Source organism: Rattus rattus, chromosome 12 (assembly GCF_011064425.1).
Source record: "Rattus rattus isolate New Zealand chromosome 12, Rrattus_CSIRO_v1, whole genome shotgun sequence".
In the NCBI taxonomy this organism is placed as follows: Eukaryota; Metazoa; Chordata; class Mammalia; order Rodentia; family Muridae; genus Rattus; species Rattus rattus.
In genome coordinates this window covers 97,643-114,675 of record NC_046165.1, presented here as the reverse complement: position 1 = coordinate 114,675, position 17,033 = coordinate 97,643, and the positions used below count along the sequence as shown (strand labels likewise).

The 17,033-nt window shown below is 34.5% G+C and overlaps 1 protein-coding gene across 1 annotated transcript; it reads left to right on the top strand.

Annotated features, from left to right (window-relative positions):
* Window positions 1–5,923: 5,923 nt before the first annotated feature.
* Window positions 5,924–7,083, top strand: LOC116913488 (olfactory receptor 1537-like). Its single transcript, XM_032917688.1, has one exon. It carries the CDS (start codon window positions 5,924–5,926, stop codon window positions 6,866–6,868), a length of 945 nt encoding a protein of 314 aa, XP_032773579.1. The 3' UTR covers window positions 6,869–7,083.
* The last annotated feature ends 9,950 nt before the right edge of the window (window positions 7,084–17,033 follow it).

Sequence of the window (17,033 nt, the reverse complement as noted above, 5' to 3'; positions counted from 1 at the left end):
AATCTTCACCATGCTTTAATAATATCGTTGTTCTTCTTAAAATGGTTTCTAATTAATCAATTAATTAACATCCACGTACAGTTCCCCTCCCTTCTTTCTTCTCACCCCTTCTCTTCTTGTTCCCCTCTCCCAGAACCAATTCTCCTCTCTTTCACTTCAGAAAATGGAAGCCTCTCATGGAAATCAACCAGCCTTGGCATATCAAGTTACAGTAGTACTAGGTACTCTATTTAAAATTGACTAGGCAGCCCTGTATGGGGAAAGAGTTCCAAGAGCAGGTAACAGAGCCAGAGAATGCCTCTGTCCTTGCTCTTAGAAGTACCACATAAAAACCAAGCTCCATCCCAGATATAGAGGACCTAGTTCAGTTCCAAGAATGCTCCCCAATGGTGGTTTAAACTCTGTGGGCCCTTATGGAGCCAAGTTAATGGATTCTGTAGGGGTTTTGTTTTTTGTTTTGTTTTGGTTTTTGGTTAGTTTTGGTCATTTTGGTTTTTGATATCTCTCTCTCTCTCTCTCTCTCTCTCTCTCTCTGTGTGTATCTGTGTGTGTGTGTGTGTGTGTGTGTGTGTGTGTGTGTCTGTGTCTGTGTGTGTGTCTGTGTGTCAGTGTGTTTGTGTGGTGTCCTTGACCCATCTACCTCCTTTCTTCCACCAGAGTCCTCAAACACCACCTGATGTTTGGCTGTGGATCTCTGCATTTGTTTGTATCAGTTTCTGGATGAAGGGATCTCCTGATAGAGGTTATACTAGGCTTCTTCTTATGGCTTGGGTCTCAGACCAGAGCAGTCATTGGTGGTCCACTGCCTCAATTTCTGCTCCATTTTTTACCCCAGCAAATCTTGTAAGTAGGAAAATTGTAGAACACAGGGACTGTGGCTGAGTTGATGTACCAGCTACTCCATTGGAAGTCTTAACTGGATACAGGATTTGAGTGGCTTCAATATTTGATTTAAACATTAGTAAAATTTTCCTTTTACAAATGTGAATGGCCTTGTATTTGGGGCATAAATGGTAAGAGTTGAGATGTTATCTTGGTGGATTTTTTCCTTTGATGCGTATGAAGTTTCTTTCCACAACTCTTTTGATTAATTTTGTTTAAAAGGGTATTTTCTTTGATATTAGAATTGTTACACCAAATTATTCTTTGGGTCTATTTACTTAGAAAATCTCTTTTGTTTGTTTATCTTGGATAATAAGGTGTATTACTTTCATGCAGCAGAATGGTGTGTTCTCTTTTCACATCCACTCTTTTGGCATATGTCCTAAATTAAATGGGAAATTGAGTCCATTGATGAACAATGATTGTTATTTCCCATTATTTTGTTTTTGGTTGTGTTGTGTGTGTGTGTGTGTGTGTGTGTGTGTGTGTGTGTGTGTGTGTGTGTTCCCTCTAGATATTTTTGGTGTTAAATTAATTATTTCTTGTGTTTTCTTTTATATATATATATATATATATATATATATATATATATATATATATATATCCTTCAGTTGGAGGGTTTTTTTCAGAATCCTTTATAGGATTTGTGCATAGATGTTATTTAAATTTGGTTTTGTCATAGAATATCTTTTCTCCATTTAAGGTAAATGAAAGTTTTGTTGGGTATAGTAGTCTGGGCTTACACCTATGGTCTCTTAGAGCCTGCAAAACATCTGCCAGGGCCTTCTGGCTTTAGAGTCTTTATTGAGATGTCAAGCATAATTCTAGTAGGTCTTCCTTTATATGTTTTTTTTAGCCTTTTCACGTTGTGTCTTTTAATACTCTTTCTTTGTTCTATTCATTCAGCGATCTAATTTTTATATAGTAGGTAGATTTCTTTTCTGGTCCAATCTATTTGGTATTCTATAATTTTCTTGTACATTTACAGGTCTCTCCTTTAAGTTAGGGAAATTTTCTTTTAGGATTTTGTTGAAAGTGTTTCCTGTGCCTTTGCACTGGGAATATTCTAATTGTGGTATTCTGATATTTGGTCTTTTCCCTGTGTCCCAAATTTCCTGAGTGGTTTGCATCAGGATTTTCTTAGATATACAATTTTCTTTGACCAATTTATCAATTTCTTTTATTGGATCTTCTATGCCTGAGATTCTATCTTCTATTTCTTCTATTTTGTTGGTGATGCTTTGATTTGTAACTCCTGTTCACTGACCTAGGTTTTTTATCTGCAGAATTCCCTCAGTTTGCCATTTTAAAATTGTTCCTATTTCCATTTTCAGGTATCGAATGGTGTTATTCATTTTCTTTACCTTTTGATAGCATTCTCCTGTAGTCTTTTCAGAGATTTATTCATTTTCTCTTTAAATAACTCTATTATCTTCATAAGATTGCATTCAAGGTAATGTTCTTGTGCTTCAGCTGTGTTGGAATATCCAGGGATTGATATAGTAGTGGTCTATGGTTGTGTCATATTTCCCTGTATATTGTTGATTGTCTTCTTATGCTTACCTCTAGCCATATGGGTATTGGGGTTATTATAGATCTATATGCTGATTTCTTAGTTTTTCTTTATTAAATGAGTGCTTTTCCTTTTGGCTCATATTTCTTCTCATTCTTCTTGCTCTGGGGATTGTACCTTAGTGGCCGAGATTCCAGTATCCAGATAGTCTTCACCTCCAATAAAGCATCTCTATGGTGTTTTGTAGCCTCTGTGATAACTATGGTTTGGGGTGTGAATTTTGCCATGTGTGTCTACAGAATTGCTGTTTTTCTATGAAAGTTCTGGGCCAAGAAATGGAACCCAAAGAACAGAATGTAGTTTATGGCTGTTAGGTGTGCTTTAAGGGGAGTTGACTGGTATAGGGCATAGCATGGAGTCTTATCTGACATCTCTGGTGCCGACTTGGCCTTTGGGAAAGCAGAAACAGTTGTGGGTACTTAAATAATATTTTATATAGTTTAGAAAACAACAGGTCATTTGTCTAATAATAATGTCAGGAAAGGGTTCAACTTTTGGAAAGATGGACATCCCATAATGTACATGCTACCACTGTACCAGTGAGACAAGATGTTAATATAATTCACAGGGTTTACAGCTGTATAAGGTCACTGATCATGTTTGTCCTCCAGTAATGTTCATAATAGATCCTATGAGTGCTAGCCATTAGGGATGAAGCTTCCACTCAAGGAAGATATCTTGTTATTCCATTCTCTGTGGCTCAAGTACAAGGTGCCTCCAACAGCAAGTCTTACCATTGAATTATGGAGTGTTAACTAACAGCATTCAGAAGAACCTGTGATTTTTATGAAGGTTGATGAGACTTTACTGGCACCAACTCCAAATAGAGAACCAATTCACTCAAGATGGTGGATGAGTAAAAGGAAAAATGTCCTCCATACCCAATGGGATTGCAGAAAATATGTCACAGTGACTGTTACAAAGTACATAATTCCTGTGCAAGTTTATTTCAGATCAAATCCTTGTATGGAGATGACAGGTAGTCGTGAAAATCCGCCAAAACCAGAGTAATGATTGGCATTTGATTGTTGCTGGAAGACCCATTTTCTTTAAGAATTTTGCTCCTGTAAAGTCAACCATACTCCAGTGGACGGACACTGCATCTAATCTATTCATGGGCAGCACAACTTGGCCATGATGGGTGAAGAAATGAGGACATAGTTGTAGCTGGAACTGGGAGGATATCCAGGAGGCAGTGACTCTGATCAAAACACATTGTAGCGAATTCTCAAAGAATTAATTAAAACCATAAACTAAAAATTATTACCAAATATATTTACAAAAATACTACGGAATTGCAACACTTTAGAATTTCTGAGTAGACTCAATAAATAGGATCAAATCTTGACAGATTTTTAAGAAAAGAAAAACCTTAGAAAAATCAAAAATTTGTAAAGTTATCCACTTCTATGAAATGATGAAGAACTTAGTAGATATTATAAAATATTTTAATGGGATATTATGTAAATTTTTACATATAAATAATAAATTAATAACGGTGAACAACTTCTGGAACTGAACAAGCAGACAATCAGACAAAAATACTCATATTTACTAATAAAAAATCTGTAAAGACAAATCACTACTTAAAACAAATCATTTACACACACACACACACACACACACACACACTGATAATTATCACCCTCATCATCTTATGATCTTTTGTCAAGTATTCCCTATTATATTCCTCTTACCTACCAATCTCCTTCCAACCATCATGCCTTTTCCTTTGTCTTCTGACGTATTTATTTCAGTTCGATCATATGTGTGATCATAAGGTTAGAACTATACTTAAGTATTAATATAACTTGGAAAATCAGCTTAATAATAAGTACTCAACTGAAGAGAATGTTTGCCTCATTCCAATATTTATTAGTAAGCCATAGCTCAGTGGGGAGAGGAAATATCAGGTCTCAACTCACCACCAAATCTGTTATGAATTATTACAGGATCAGTCTTATATGACCCATTGAGGCATTCACTGAGATTATGGAATCCTGATTGCATCTGCTAGGTCATTCCAAGAAGAACATCTCTCCCATAACTTAATATCTTATAGTCTTGACCCCTCAATTTTAATTAATTATAATTATAATTTAATTAATTATAATTATAATTACAATAATTGTATGTTTATTTTTTGGGGGGACAGAACAACAGACACACAAGAAATCCATAGAATCCTTAGGTCTTACTTCAAATGCTTATATACCACATAATTGAAAAAACCCAAATGATGGATTATTTTCTTAATAGATACTACTTACTAAAATTAAATCAACATCAGACAAGCAATTTAGATATTCCTGAAACCTTTAAGAAAATAGAAGCTGTTACTAAAATCTCCCAATAACAAAAAACATTTTTCCAGGGCCAAATCATTTTAGCATGAAATTCTACCAGACTTACAGACTAATGCCAATAGTCCCCAAACTCTTCCATAAATTAGAAACAGAAGCAATATTTCCAAACTCATTCTATGGGGCCACAGTCACCCTGACACATAAACTACACAAAGACTCAATAAAGAAAGAGAATTTTTGGCTAATTTTTCTTATGAACACTGATACCAAAAAAAAAAACCCTCAATAAAATACTCACAAATTGAACCCAAGAACACATCAAAACTATTAACGCCTATGATTATGTACTCTTTCGTAATTCACCATATGTTTATGGGCAATATAAGAATGATCTGAGTCAGTGTTCTAACATTTTAATTTGTAATGTTGATTTTTTTTCTAATTTGAGAGAATATCAATAGTAACTAAAAACCCATATTGCATATTTTCTGAGTAATAAGATGCCACTAATACTTATTTCATTACACAGTAAGTAAGCAAAGAATACATCGTAGTAGTCAAGGGTATCATTGGTAAGTGACTAGGAGTGAATATGTGACCTTTGTCATTTTAGCTTCACTAACAATTACTGACCTGCTCTACTCTCAAGATCTGCTTCCCAGACTACAAACTGCTTTCTAGTAGCACCAGGTAGAGAGTACCAAATGCAGTGCTTGTTCCAGATGATAATTAATTTTCTCATTTAAAAATTTCAAGATTTTATATATGTTAAGAATTAGAAAATTTGAAATGTCTGAAATAAGACCTCTGTGGATCTCTTAAACATATTAGATTTTTGATAATATTTCACTACTTTTAGGGAAAGCATGCTTCATAATGAAAGTCGGGCAATTTTCTACACTGATATTCATTCTAAGGGTCAACATAGAAATATTGTTTGATCTCACAAAATTTTCTAAACCTTGAACTCAGTGATAATATTTTTTATGAAATGGTTGATGTTTTAAGGACATTTTAAGATTAATATTAATTTTAAAATCAACAATAATAAAGTATATATTTTATTTACATACCAAAGGTATTCTACAGTAGAAAACATAGGTGGGGACATAGGGATCATGGAAAAGAAGCCTTACAAATATTTTAATCTTTCAGAGTCTAAATGGAGAGCTTGACAGCAGGAAATCATTGCAGAGTAAGTGAATACTTCTTGGCTGGGCTCTCAACGAAGCCAGAACTCCAGCTGCCACTCTTTCTCCTCTTCGTAGGAGTCTACGTGATAACTGTGGTGGGAAATCTGGCCATGATCACATTGATTGGATGCAGTTCCCACCTGCACACACCCATGTATTATTTCCTAAGCAGTCTGTCTTTCATTGACTTCTGTCAGTCCACTGTTGTTACACCTAAAATGCTGGTGAACTTTGTGACAGAGAAGAACATCATTTCCTACCCTGGATGCATGACTCAACTTTACTGCTTCCTCATTTTTGGTGTTGCAGAGTGCTACACATTGGCTGCCATGGCATATGACCTCTATGTTGCCATCTGTAACCCCTTGCTTTACAATGTAACCATGTCCTATCAGATTTACACTTCCCTGATTTTGGGTGTGTATATTTTTGGTATGTTTTGTGCCTCAGTTCACACAGGCTTCATGATTAGGGTTAAGTTCTGCAAATTAGATGTGATCAACCACTATTTCTGTGATCTTCTTCCCCTCTTGAAGCTTGCATGCTCTAATACCTATATCAATGAAATGTTGATTCTATTTTTTGGTACACTGAACATCTGTGTCCCATTGCTGACCATTATTACTTCCTATATCTTCATCATTGTCAGCATCCTCCATATTCGCTCCACCAAGGGTAGGTCCAAAGCCTTCAGTACTTGCAGTTCCCACATTGTGGCTGTTGCGATTTTCTTTGGATCTTTAGCATTCATGTACCTTCAGCCCTCATCAGTGAGTTCAATGGACCAAGGGAAAGTGTCGTCTGTGTTTTATACAATTGTTGTACCCATGCTGAACCCCTTGATCTACAGCCTGAGGAATAAGGATGTCAGTATTGCCTTGAAGAAACTATTTGAAAGGAAAAGTTTCATATAAGCAGAAGTAATGTGAGGATTATTTATTAGAGTGAAATTATACACAAATGCTTGTTTCTATGCTCGTATCATCTCATTGGTTTCATAAAATCAAAATATAAATAAATAGTAAAGATGACATTAATTCATATTCCCATAGTCATTCATGCTTGTCTATATTTTTTGCATATTTCATAAAAATTACATTAAAATAATAAACTTCATTTTTAATTATAATAAAATGGATATTTTTCTTTTTAATTCATTTTGAGAATTTTATGCACAATTGCTGTAATTATAACATTTTCCTCTTCTTTCTTTAACACTTACATGTTCCTCTCCTTCCTTTATTTGTTTCCTAATATTGTAGGTAGTTAGATAGGTGATAGTTAGAGACAGAGACAAACAGAGAGACAGAGACATAGAGAGAGAGGACTAATAATGGGAAGACTGATGTACTCTAAGTAATTATTAATTGCCTATAGCTCAAAAACTAGGAATGAGGTCACCACTGGTATCGTTTTTGCTCATATTTCAGAAACTCTATGGCTGACTTTTACAGTGCCAATTTTTTGTCATAGATTGAAGGCACACTCTCACTATAGACTTCCTTTAACTCTGGATCTTAGAATATTGTTTCCTCCACTTCTAAAATGTTCCCCTTGAGTTTTAGGTGGCAGGGTTTTAGTGTAGATAAATTAATTGTGGCTCATAGGCCACCATCACTTGTTCTAATTAGGACATTTCTGGAGTTCTGTAATGGTCTTCATCTGCTGCAAAAAGGGTGAAAATTATCTCTGGGTGACACAGTAAGTACTAAGTATCCAATTAGAGGTTATACTGGTTAAGAAATTATCACTATTAGATTTTCTTCTAGATTCCATGACCTCACAAGCAACTAATATTTGACTATCTCTACAGAAACTGACATGGATTTTTCTCCTTTAGTATAGGCTGTAAGTACATTTTGATATTTATGGTTTACTATCATGCCTACCACTACTACACTTTTATGGATAGCTTGCCTTGCTTGTTATTATTGTTGTGTTACTGGAGCTATTACAGTGGAGTAGAAAAATCAATTCTTTTACTTTCTTGGCAACTTGGATAGCACTGTTCCTTGGAGAGTAGCTTTCTAGATCTAGTCCATCTCTCCTCACCCAAGCCCTGTGTTTCAATCTTTGTGTTTTTAGTACCTGAGACATATATTAAAATTCTGGGAAACAACAAACAGCAATATTAGTAGCATATAATATTTCGGGATGTACATGAGTATGTACATGTATGCAAGATTTAAGGTAAAAATAACATACTTCCCAAAGCTCTTCAAACATCTTCAATAGTCTTTATCGTTTTTCCTACTTCTTTTATATTTCATTCCCTTCCCCACCCAATTAATACACCCTCAATTCACTCTTTTTCTGCCTTTTTAGCATCTGTTACCTGCTATTCCATTCTCTAGAAAAGATGCTCCCATCATTACTTTTGACTTTACTGGTTTTTGTAGTAACTCTGGGCTATATATACTCACAGCCAAATATTTAGATCTAGACATCCCCAATAAGGGGAAGGGCATGGTGGGAACATATGGTGTTTGTCTTTCTGTCTCCAACTTTACTCAATAATTTTAAATTTCAAGATGTTGTTTTTCATTAGAGATAAGTAGAATTCCACTGTTTATATGTACTGCACTTTTTGTTTTCTGTTTTGTAACTGAATTCAATAAAAATATGTGGCTAAATATTTGTGAAGAATGACTGTCATTTTAAGGTCTATGTGCATGTATGTTCAAAGCTTCCCCATGCATCTTGTTTATTACCACAGTATAATATTTAGAAAAATAGTTCTACCATTTAAATATAGTTTACCCATTTTAAATCAAACTTCAGTGCTTTACAGTCATTTGGCATCTTTTTATATAGCTTGTTGGATATTTTATTCAATTGTGCACGAGACACTGTGCAAATTTTACTTTGAATGTTAGTGTAAAAAGATATTAAAATATTTTTAGCGATAAATGTAGTATATAGCTAAATGTAAATATAACAAATATATAAATAATATAAAATTTATAATTATGTTGAAATCTAATACAGTGATAAAATTTTAAAAAGGATGTAAATTGTGAATTTAGTCCTGTTTAATCTATTTTCCTCTAAAGATCACATCATATAATGCTTGGGACCTAGAAATTCTTTCTTTCTTTCTTTCTTTCTCTCTTTCTTTCTTTCTTTCTTTCTTTCTTCCTTTCTTTCTTTCTTCCTTTCTTTTGTTCTTTCTTTCTTTCTTTTTTCATATAGAAATGAGTTTATTTGGGGGCATGAGATGGAGGTTTGAGAAGGGAGTAGAGTGAGAGAGAAAGAAAGAGGAGGGAATAGGTTAGCAAGAAATGTGTGGAGAGAGGCAAATAGAGGGAAGAAAAATGAATGCAAACACCTCTAAGGCTTCAGAAATATCCAATAATTGTGCTTCCTAAGAGGATGTGCTTTTTGTCTACAATTATTTTTAAAGTCATGAATTTTAGAGAAAGTGGGAGACTATAGGAGGAATTGTTATGTGAACAAGGAAGGCTAGAAATGATGCAAAAAGAATAGTGTTGTATGTGATTCTCAAAACCATTCTGCCTGTGCACTGAACTGAACCTTTGCCACAGTTCTGTGTACACAGATCCCTCTGGGAGAGAGCTATTCTCCCAGTAGTGGTAACATACAGGATTACAGGAGAGTCAATCCACTGTCAGAGACAGCAAGACCAGGAAACATTAGGGATAATAGGAGATTAGCAGATGTCTAAAGGCAAGGTAAGAACCACAGCAACAGTAACCAAGACCAGTTTGCATCATCAGAACCAATTTCCTCCATCCAAACAAGCCCATGACAAACAAAAACACTGGAAAAGCAAGACTTTGCTTTAAAAATCACAACTCATGGTGATGTTAGAGGACTTTATGAAGGACATAAATAACTCCCAAAAAGTAATACAGGACAACACGAGTAAGCTTGTGGAAGCCCTTAAAGAGAGAGAGGGAAAAAAACAAATAAACAAAAAAAAAAAAAAAAAAAAAAAAAAACCAAACAAAAAAAAAAAAACCAAAAAAAAAAAAAAAAACAGAAAAACAAACAAGGAAACAACAAAAAAGAAACTAAACTGAGGAAGGAATTGAATAAAAACAATCCAGGGTGTAAAAACTGAAATAGAAACAATAAAGAAATCATGAAAGGAGACAACACTGGAGATTGAAAACCAAGGAAAGAGATCAGGAGTCATAGACATAAGCCTCACCAACAGAATACAAGAAATACAAGAAATAATCTAAAAAGCAGAAAATATCAGAGAATACATTGACACAACAATATCAAAAATGCAAAATTCAAAAAGCTCTTAACCCAAAATATCCAGGGAAGGAGGACACAATAAGAAAATCAAATCTAAGAATAATAGGTATATAAGAAAGCAAAGATTCCCAACTAAAGGGCCAGTAAATGTCTTCAAAAATTATACAAGAAAACTTCTGGAATCTAAAGAAAGAGGTGCCCATGAACATAGAAGCAGCCTACAGAACTCCAAATAGATTGTATCAAAAAAAAATGTTTCCAGTCACATAATAGTCAAAACACCAAATGCGCAAAACAAAGTACGAATATTACAGGCAGTAAGGGAAAACAGTCAAGTAACATGTAAAAGCAGATCTGTCAGAATTACACCAGACTGCTCACAAAACTCTATGAAAGTGAGAAGAATTTGGGCAGATGTAACACAGACCGTAAGGGAACACAAATGCCATCCCAGGTTACTATATCCAGAAAAACTCTCTATAAATATAGATGGAGAAACCAAGATATTCCATGGCAAAACCAAATTTACATAATCTCTTTCTACAAATCCAGCCCTACTCAGAATAATACATGGAAAACCCCAACACAAGGAGAGACACTGCACACTACAAAAAGCAAGAAAGTAATATAATTTCAATTAACCAAAAAGAAGATAGCCACAAAACATAATTCTACCTCAAACAAGAAAAATAACAGGAAACAACAATCAGTGGTCTCTAATATCTCTCAACAACAATGGACTCAATACCCCAATAAAAAGATTTAGACAAGGGGCTGGGGATTTAGCTCAGTGGTAGAGCCCTTACCTAGGAAGCGCAAGCCCTGGGTTCGGTCCCCAGCTCCGAAAAAAAAGAACCAAAAAAAAAAAAAAAAGATTTAGACATAAAGAAAGGATATATAAAGAAGACCCTTAATTTTGCTACATACATGAAGAACACTTCAGTAAAAAACACAAATACCACCTCAGAGTAAAAGGCTGGAAAGCAATTTTCTAAGCAAAAGGTCCCAAGAAACAAGCTAGAGTAGCCATTCTGATATTGAATAAAATAGACCTCAACCAAAAGTTATCAAAAAATAGAGAAAGACACTTCATATTAATCAAAGGAAAAATCCACCAAGATTAACTCTCAATCCTGAATACCTATGCTCAAATGCAAGGGCATCTACATTCAAAAAAGAAACCTTACTAAAGCACTAAGAACACACTGTATATCACACAGTAATAGTGGGAGATTTCAACACTCCACTCTAATCAATGGACAGATCACGGAAACAGAAAATAAACAAAAACAGAGAAACTAACAGAAACTATGGACCAAATATATTTAAAGGATATCTACAGAACATTTTCTCCTAGAAGAAAAGAATATACCTTCTTCTCAGCACCTCATGGTAACCTCTCCAAAACTGACCATAAAATCAGTCACATAAATGTCCTCAACAGATACAAAAAGATTGAATTTATACTATGCATCCTATCACATAACCACAGACTAAGGCTGGGCTTCAATAACAACATAAAACACAGTAAGCCCACATAAACATGGAAGGACAACAATGTTCTACTCAATGATAACTTAGTCAAGGAAGAAATAAAGAAAGAAATTAAAGACTTCTTAGAGTTTAATGAAGATGAAAGCACAAAATAAGAAAACCTATTGGAAACAATGAAAGCAGTGCTATGAGGAAAACTCATAGCTTTGAGTGCCTCCAAGAAGAAACTAGAGACAGCATACCTCAGCAGACAACAGCACACCTAAAAGCTCTTGACCAAAAAGAAAAAAACATAAAACAAAAAACAGACATGCTCACACACTCAGAGGAGTATGGAAGGAAATAATCAAACTTAGGACTGAAAAATCAGCCAAGTAGAAACAAAAAGAACCATACAAGAATCACCAAAACCAATACCTTCTTGTTTTTCTTTTCTTTTCTTTCTTTCTTTCTTTTTTTTTTTTTGACATAATCAACAAGATAGATAAGCCCTTGGCCAGACTAACCAGAGGGTTCAGAGTGAGTACCCAAACTAAAAAAATCAGAAAAAAAAAACCAAAAAACTAAAAACAGAAACTGAGGAAATTAAAAAAAAAATCATCAGATCCTACTACAAAAATCTATATACAACAAAATGAAAAGTCTGGATGAAATGTACTATTTTCTAGACAGATATCATGTACCAAACTTATGATCACATAAACCATCTAAACAGTCCTATAACTCCTAAAGAAATAGTAGTAGTCATTAAAAGACTCCTAACCAAAAAATGCCCAGATTCGGATGGATTTGGTAAAGAATTTTATCGGACCTTCATAGAAGACCTAATACCAATATTTCCAAACTATTCCATAAAATAGAAACAGAAGGAACATTATCCAATTGCTTCTATGAAGCCACAAATATGCTTAAACCTAAACCAAACAAAGATCCAACAGAGAAAGAGAACTTCAAACCATTTGCCTTATGAATATCAGTGCAAAAATATTAATAAAATTCTCGCAAAGAGAATCCAAGAACTCATCAAAACAATCATCCCTCTTGATCAAGTAAGCTTCATCCCAGGGATGCAGGGTTGGTTCAATATACAGAAAACCATCAATGTAATCCATTATTTAAACAAACTCAAAGAAAAAAAGCCACATGATCATCTCATTAGAAGCTGAGCAAGAATTTGACAAAATTCAACACCATTTCATGTTACAAGTTTTGGAAAGATTATGAATTCAAGGCCCATACCTAAACATACTAAAAGCAATATGCAGCAAACCACTAGCCAAAATCAAATTAAATGGCGTGAAACTGGAGGCAATCGCACTAAAATAAGAGAAGCTACTACACAAAGCTGCTGACCCTTTCCCTACCTATTACACATAGTTCTGGAAGTCCTATGTGATACAAACTGGGAAGGAAGAACTCAAGATATCACTATTTGCAGATGATATGATAGTATACATACATGACCTTCAAAATTCCACCAGAGGATTCCCACAGATGATAAACAATTTCAGCAAAATGATTGAATATAAAATTAACTCAAGCAAATCAATATTCTTCTTCTATACCAAGGATAAACAGGCTGAGAAAAAAATAGGGAAACAAAAATCTTCAAAGTAGCCACAAATAATATAAAATACTTTAGTGTGATTCTAACTGAGCAAGTAAAAATTCTGGAGGACAAGAACTTCAAGTCTGTGAAGAAAGAAACTTGAAGAAGATCTCAGAAGATGGAAAGATCTCCCATGCTCATGAATTGACAGGATTAATATTGTAAAAATGACTATCTTGCCAAAAGAAATCTATAGATTAAATACAGTCCCCATCAAAATTCTATCTTAATTCTTCATAGAGGTAGAAAGAGCAATTTTCAAGTTCATTTGTAATAACGAAAAACCCAGGATAGCAGAAAGTATTTTCCACAATAAATAACTTCTGGGGGAATCACCATCCCTGACCTCAAGCAGTATTACAGAGCAATAGTGATAATAACTGTATGGTATTGATACAGAAACAGGCAAGTGTATCAATGGAATAGAATTGAACACACAGAAATGAACCCACACACCTATGGTCACTTGATCTTTGACAAAGGAGCTAAAGCCATCAATGGAAAATAGATAGCATTTTCAACAAATGGTGCTGGTTGAACTGGAAATTGAATGCAAATTGATCCATTCTTATCACCCTGTACAAAGTTTAAGTACAAGTGGATCAGGGACCTCCACATCAAACCAGAATACACTCAAACTAATAGAAGAAAAAGTGGGAAGAGTCTTGATCACATGGGCACTGGGCATAATTTTCTGAACAAAACACCAATGGTTTATGCTCTAAGATCAAGAATCAACCAATGAGACCTCATAAAGCTACAAAGCTTCTGTAAGGCAAAATGACAACCAACAGATTGGGAAAGGATCTTTACCAATCCTGTATCTGATAAAGGGCTAATATCCAAAATATACAAGAACTCAAAAGTTAGACTCCAGAAAGCCAAATAGCCCTATTAAATATGGGGTAGATCTAAACAAAGAATTCTCAGTTGAGGAATATCGAATGTCTGAAACTACCTAAAGAAATGCTCAACATCCTTAGTCATCAGGGAAATCAAAACAACCCTTAGATTCTACTTCACACCAATCAGAATAGTTAAGATCAAAAACTAAGTTGATAACAGATGAGGGCAAGGATGCGGAGAAAGATGAACACCCCTAAATTATTGATGGGCTTGCAAACTGGTTACAGCCACATTGGAAATCATTCTGGAGGTTCCTCAGAAAATTGGGCATTGCACTACCTGATGACCCAGCTATATCACTCCTGGGCTAATACCCAAATGGTGCTACAACATATACAAAGACTCATGCTCCTCTATGTTAGTAGCAACCTTGCTTATAATAGCCAGAAGCTGGAAAGAACCCAGAAGCCCTTCAACAGAGGAATGGATACAGAAAATGTGGTACTTCTAGACAATGGAATATTACTCAGTTATCAAAAAGAATGATGTCATGAACTTCATAGGCTAATGGATTGAATAGAAAATGATGTCATCCTGAATGAGGAAATACAATCACAGAAAATCACATATTGTTTGCATCCACTGATTACTGCATATTAGCCCAAAAGCTCAAATCACCCAAGCTCCAATCCACATACCACATAATGTTCAAGAAGCATGACCAAAATGCGGATCCTTCATTTCTTAAAGAGGAAACAAACATACTCACAGGAGGGATATGGACACAAAATTTGGAGCAGAGACTGAAGGAATGGCCATTCAGAGCCTGCCCTACATGGATCCATGTGGGAATATATGGGAGCAAAATTGTTATACATTTTTCTGTGTATTTATATTTTTAATACATTTATATTCATATATTTATTTCTCTTTCTTTTCTGATAACTTTACACTCTTTTTATCAACCAGAGAGCATACTGAGTGTCATTTACTCTCCTTTTTAATAAACTTAGTGTTGTTCTTGAAAACAGGAAGGAGAGAACACATCTTTCTTTTCTTGGGATGTAATCAGTTTCTTTAGTAAGATTCAGTAGCTCTTGGTGGCATCTGCTTTAATTGTTACCCCAGTACCCACCTCTCATTGTTGGACACCTCTTGTGCATCACTTAAAATATCAAAATTGTTGTAAAATTGGTAGGAAGAAAGTTGCTTTTATTCAAATCTGGTATAAAATTTCCCAAGGAAAATGAATTTGCAACTCCTTCATACAACCTAAGCACATTTGTTAGATGCCAATGAGAGTTACAAAATTCATGATTTTAGTTGTTTACACTGCTCTCTAATTCTTACATTTTTTAGAAAAATCACTTTGGTGTTTATCTTAAGTTTTTCAGATATATCTTAGTATTTGTAACATGGTTTTATTATATCTATATTTTAAGAAGAACTAGGAGTCCTCCCATGGACTATAGTTCACATCTTAAAACCACTGGGGAATGCATATTAATTCTGATTGTTAATTTCTCCAGAGATGGAACTTGAGTGATGAGACTCTAGAGGGAGGTAACTCACACTATTATTTTAATAGCCAATCTCTTGTTATTGGTGTCCAGATTATAAAAAGTTTTTACAAACCAATCTTTGTATTACAACAAATTACTGTGAGAACTGGATTTAAGGAGTAGTTCCTTAAGTATTTCAGTATAATCTGCCCCTCATATGTTCCAGGCAGTTTTTTCTTCTTGCATAAAGGAGTAGATAAGCTCCTGAAATTGAGGAGAAGGAAAGGTATGTTCAGATATAGGAACTTACTGCCTAAAATCTTGGACTCCCCTAGTCTGTTCTACATTCTCGTGTATTTAATAGATATGTGATATTTTATCTCACAGAACACATTTTCATTTCTAGTTACCCACTTCCTTTCAGCACAGTATTTATATTATTGTTCTATTAGTGTTTGTTTTCATTTATAATTATTTTGGAGTTTCTATACATGAATGCTATGTACTTACATCATTTAAATATTCAGTCAGTGTTATTCATATTTGTATGTCTTTAGGATTAACCACATTTTGATGGTATAGCATGATTTGAATGATAATGGTTCACATAGGCCCATATATATTGAATATTTTGATCCAAGAGATGGACTGTTAAAGAAGGATTAAAGGAAGTGACTATTTTGGAAGATGTATATAGCCTTGGAAGGGGTGTGACTTAGCAGGCTGTTTAGGAAGCATCTGCAGATGTAATCTTAAAAATCTGAGCCTGCTGACATTTTTTACTGGAGATGGACTTTAAGTTGTCAAAAGCCCACAGCAGGCCTAGTGTTGCACCCTTTGCTGCCTGTTTGCCGATCAGGATTCTTATTTTTCCACTAATTTAAACTCAGGCAGTAAACTTATTTTACAGTCATTTTGAAGCTGTTTGTTATTTTAAGTTGTTCAGCAATTTCTAATTCATATATTTAAGACATATTGTTAACTGCTACAAATATAATTTAATATGAAAGCAAATGTGCTCCGTGGGTTATAACAAGATATGTACAGTTAAGTATTTTTGACTGTCAAATAAGAAGCATAAAAATGTACCTGGTTTTCCGCATATATACTATGTGTTCCAGTTTAGTGTTTCTATGGGATTCCTGAGTATGGGAATGAGTAGGTCTGTGATTCTTGGTTTTTTTTTTTTTTTCTTTTTTTTTCTTTTTTTTGGGGGGGGCTCCTTATCTTCTGTTGGCTTGTCTTATACAACTTTGGTGTTATAAATCTTGTTTTGTCTTACTTTATTTTACTTTTTTATGTTTTTAAAATTTAATAATTGGTGAATACCTAGGCAGTAGGGTAAAGGATACCAATTGAACTGTCACTTATTCTTGCTGGAAAAGGAGGAATCCATTTTCT

Coding starts and splice junctions, on each gene's coding strand:
- LOC116913488 (XM_032917688.1), top strand. CDS start 5,924: ATGGAGAGCTTGACAGCAGGAAATCATTGCAGAGTAAGTGAATACTTC.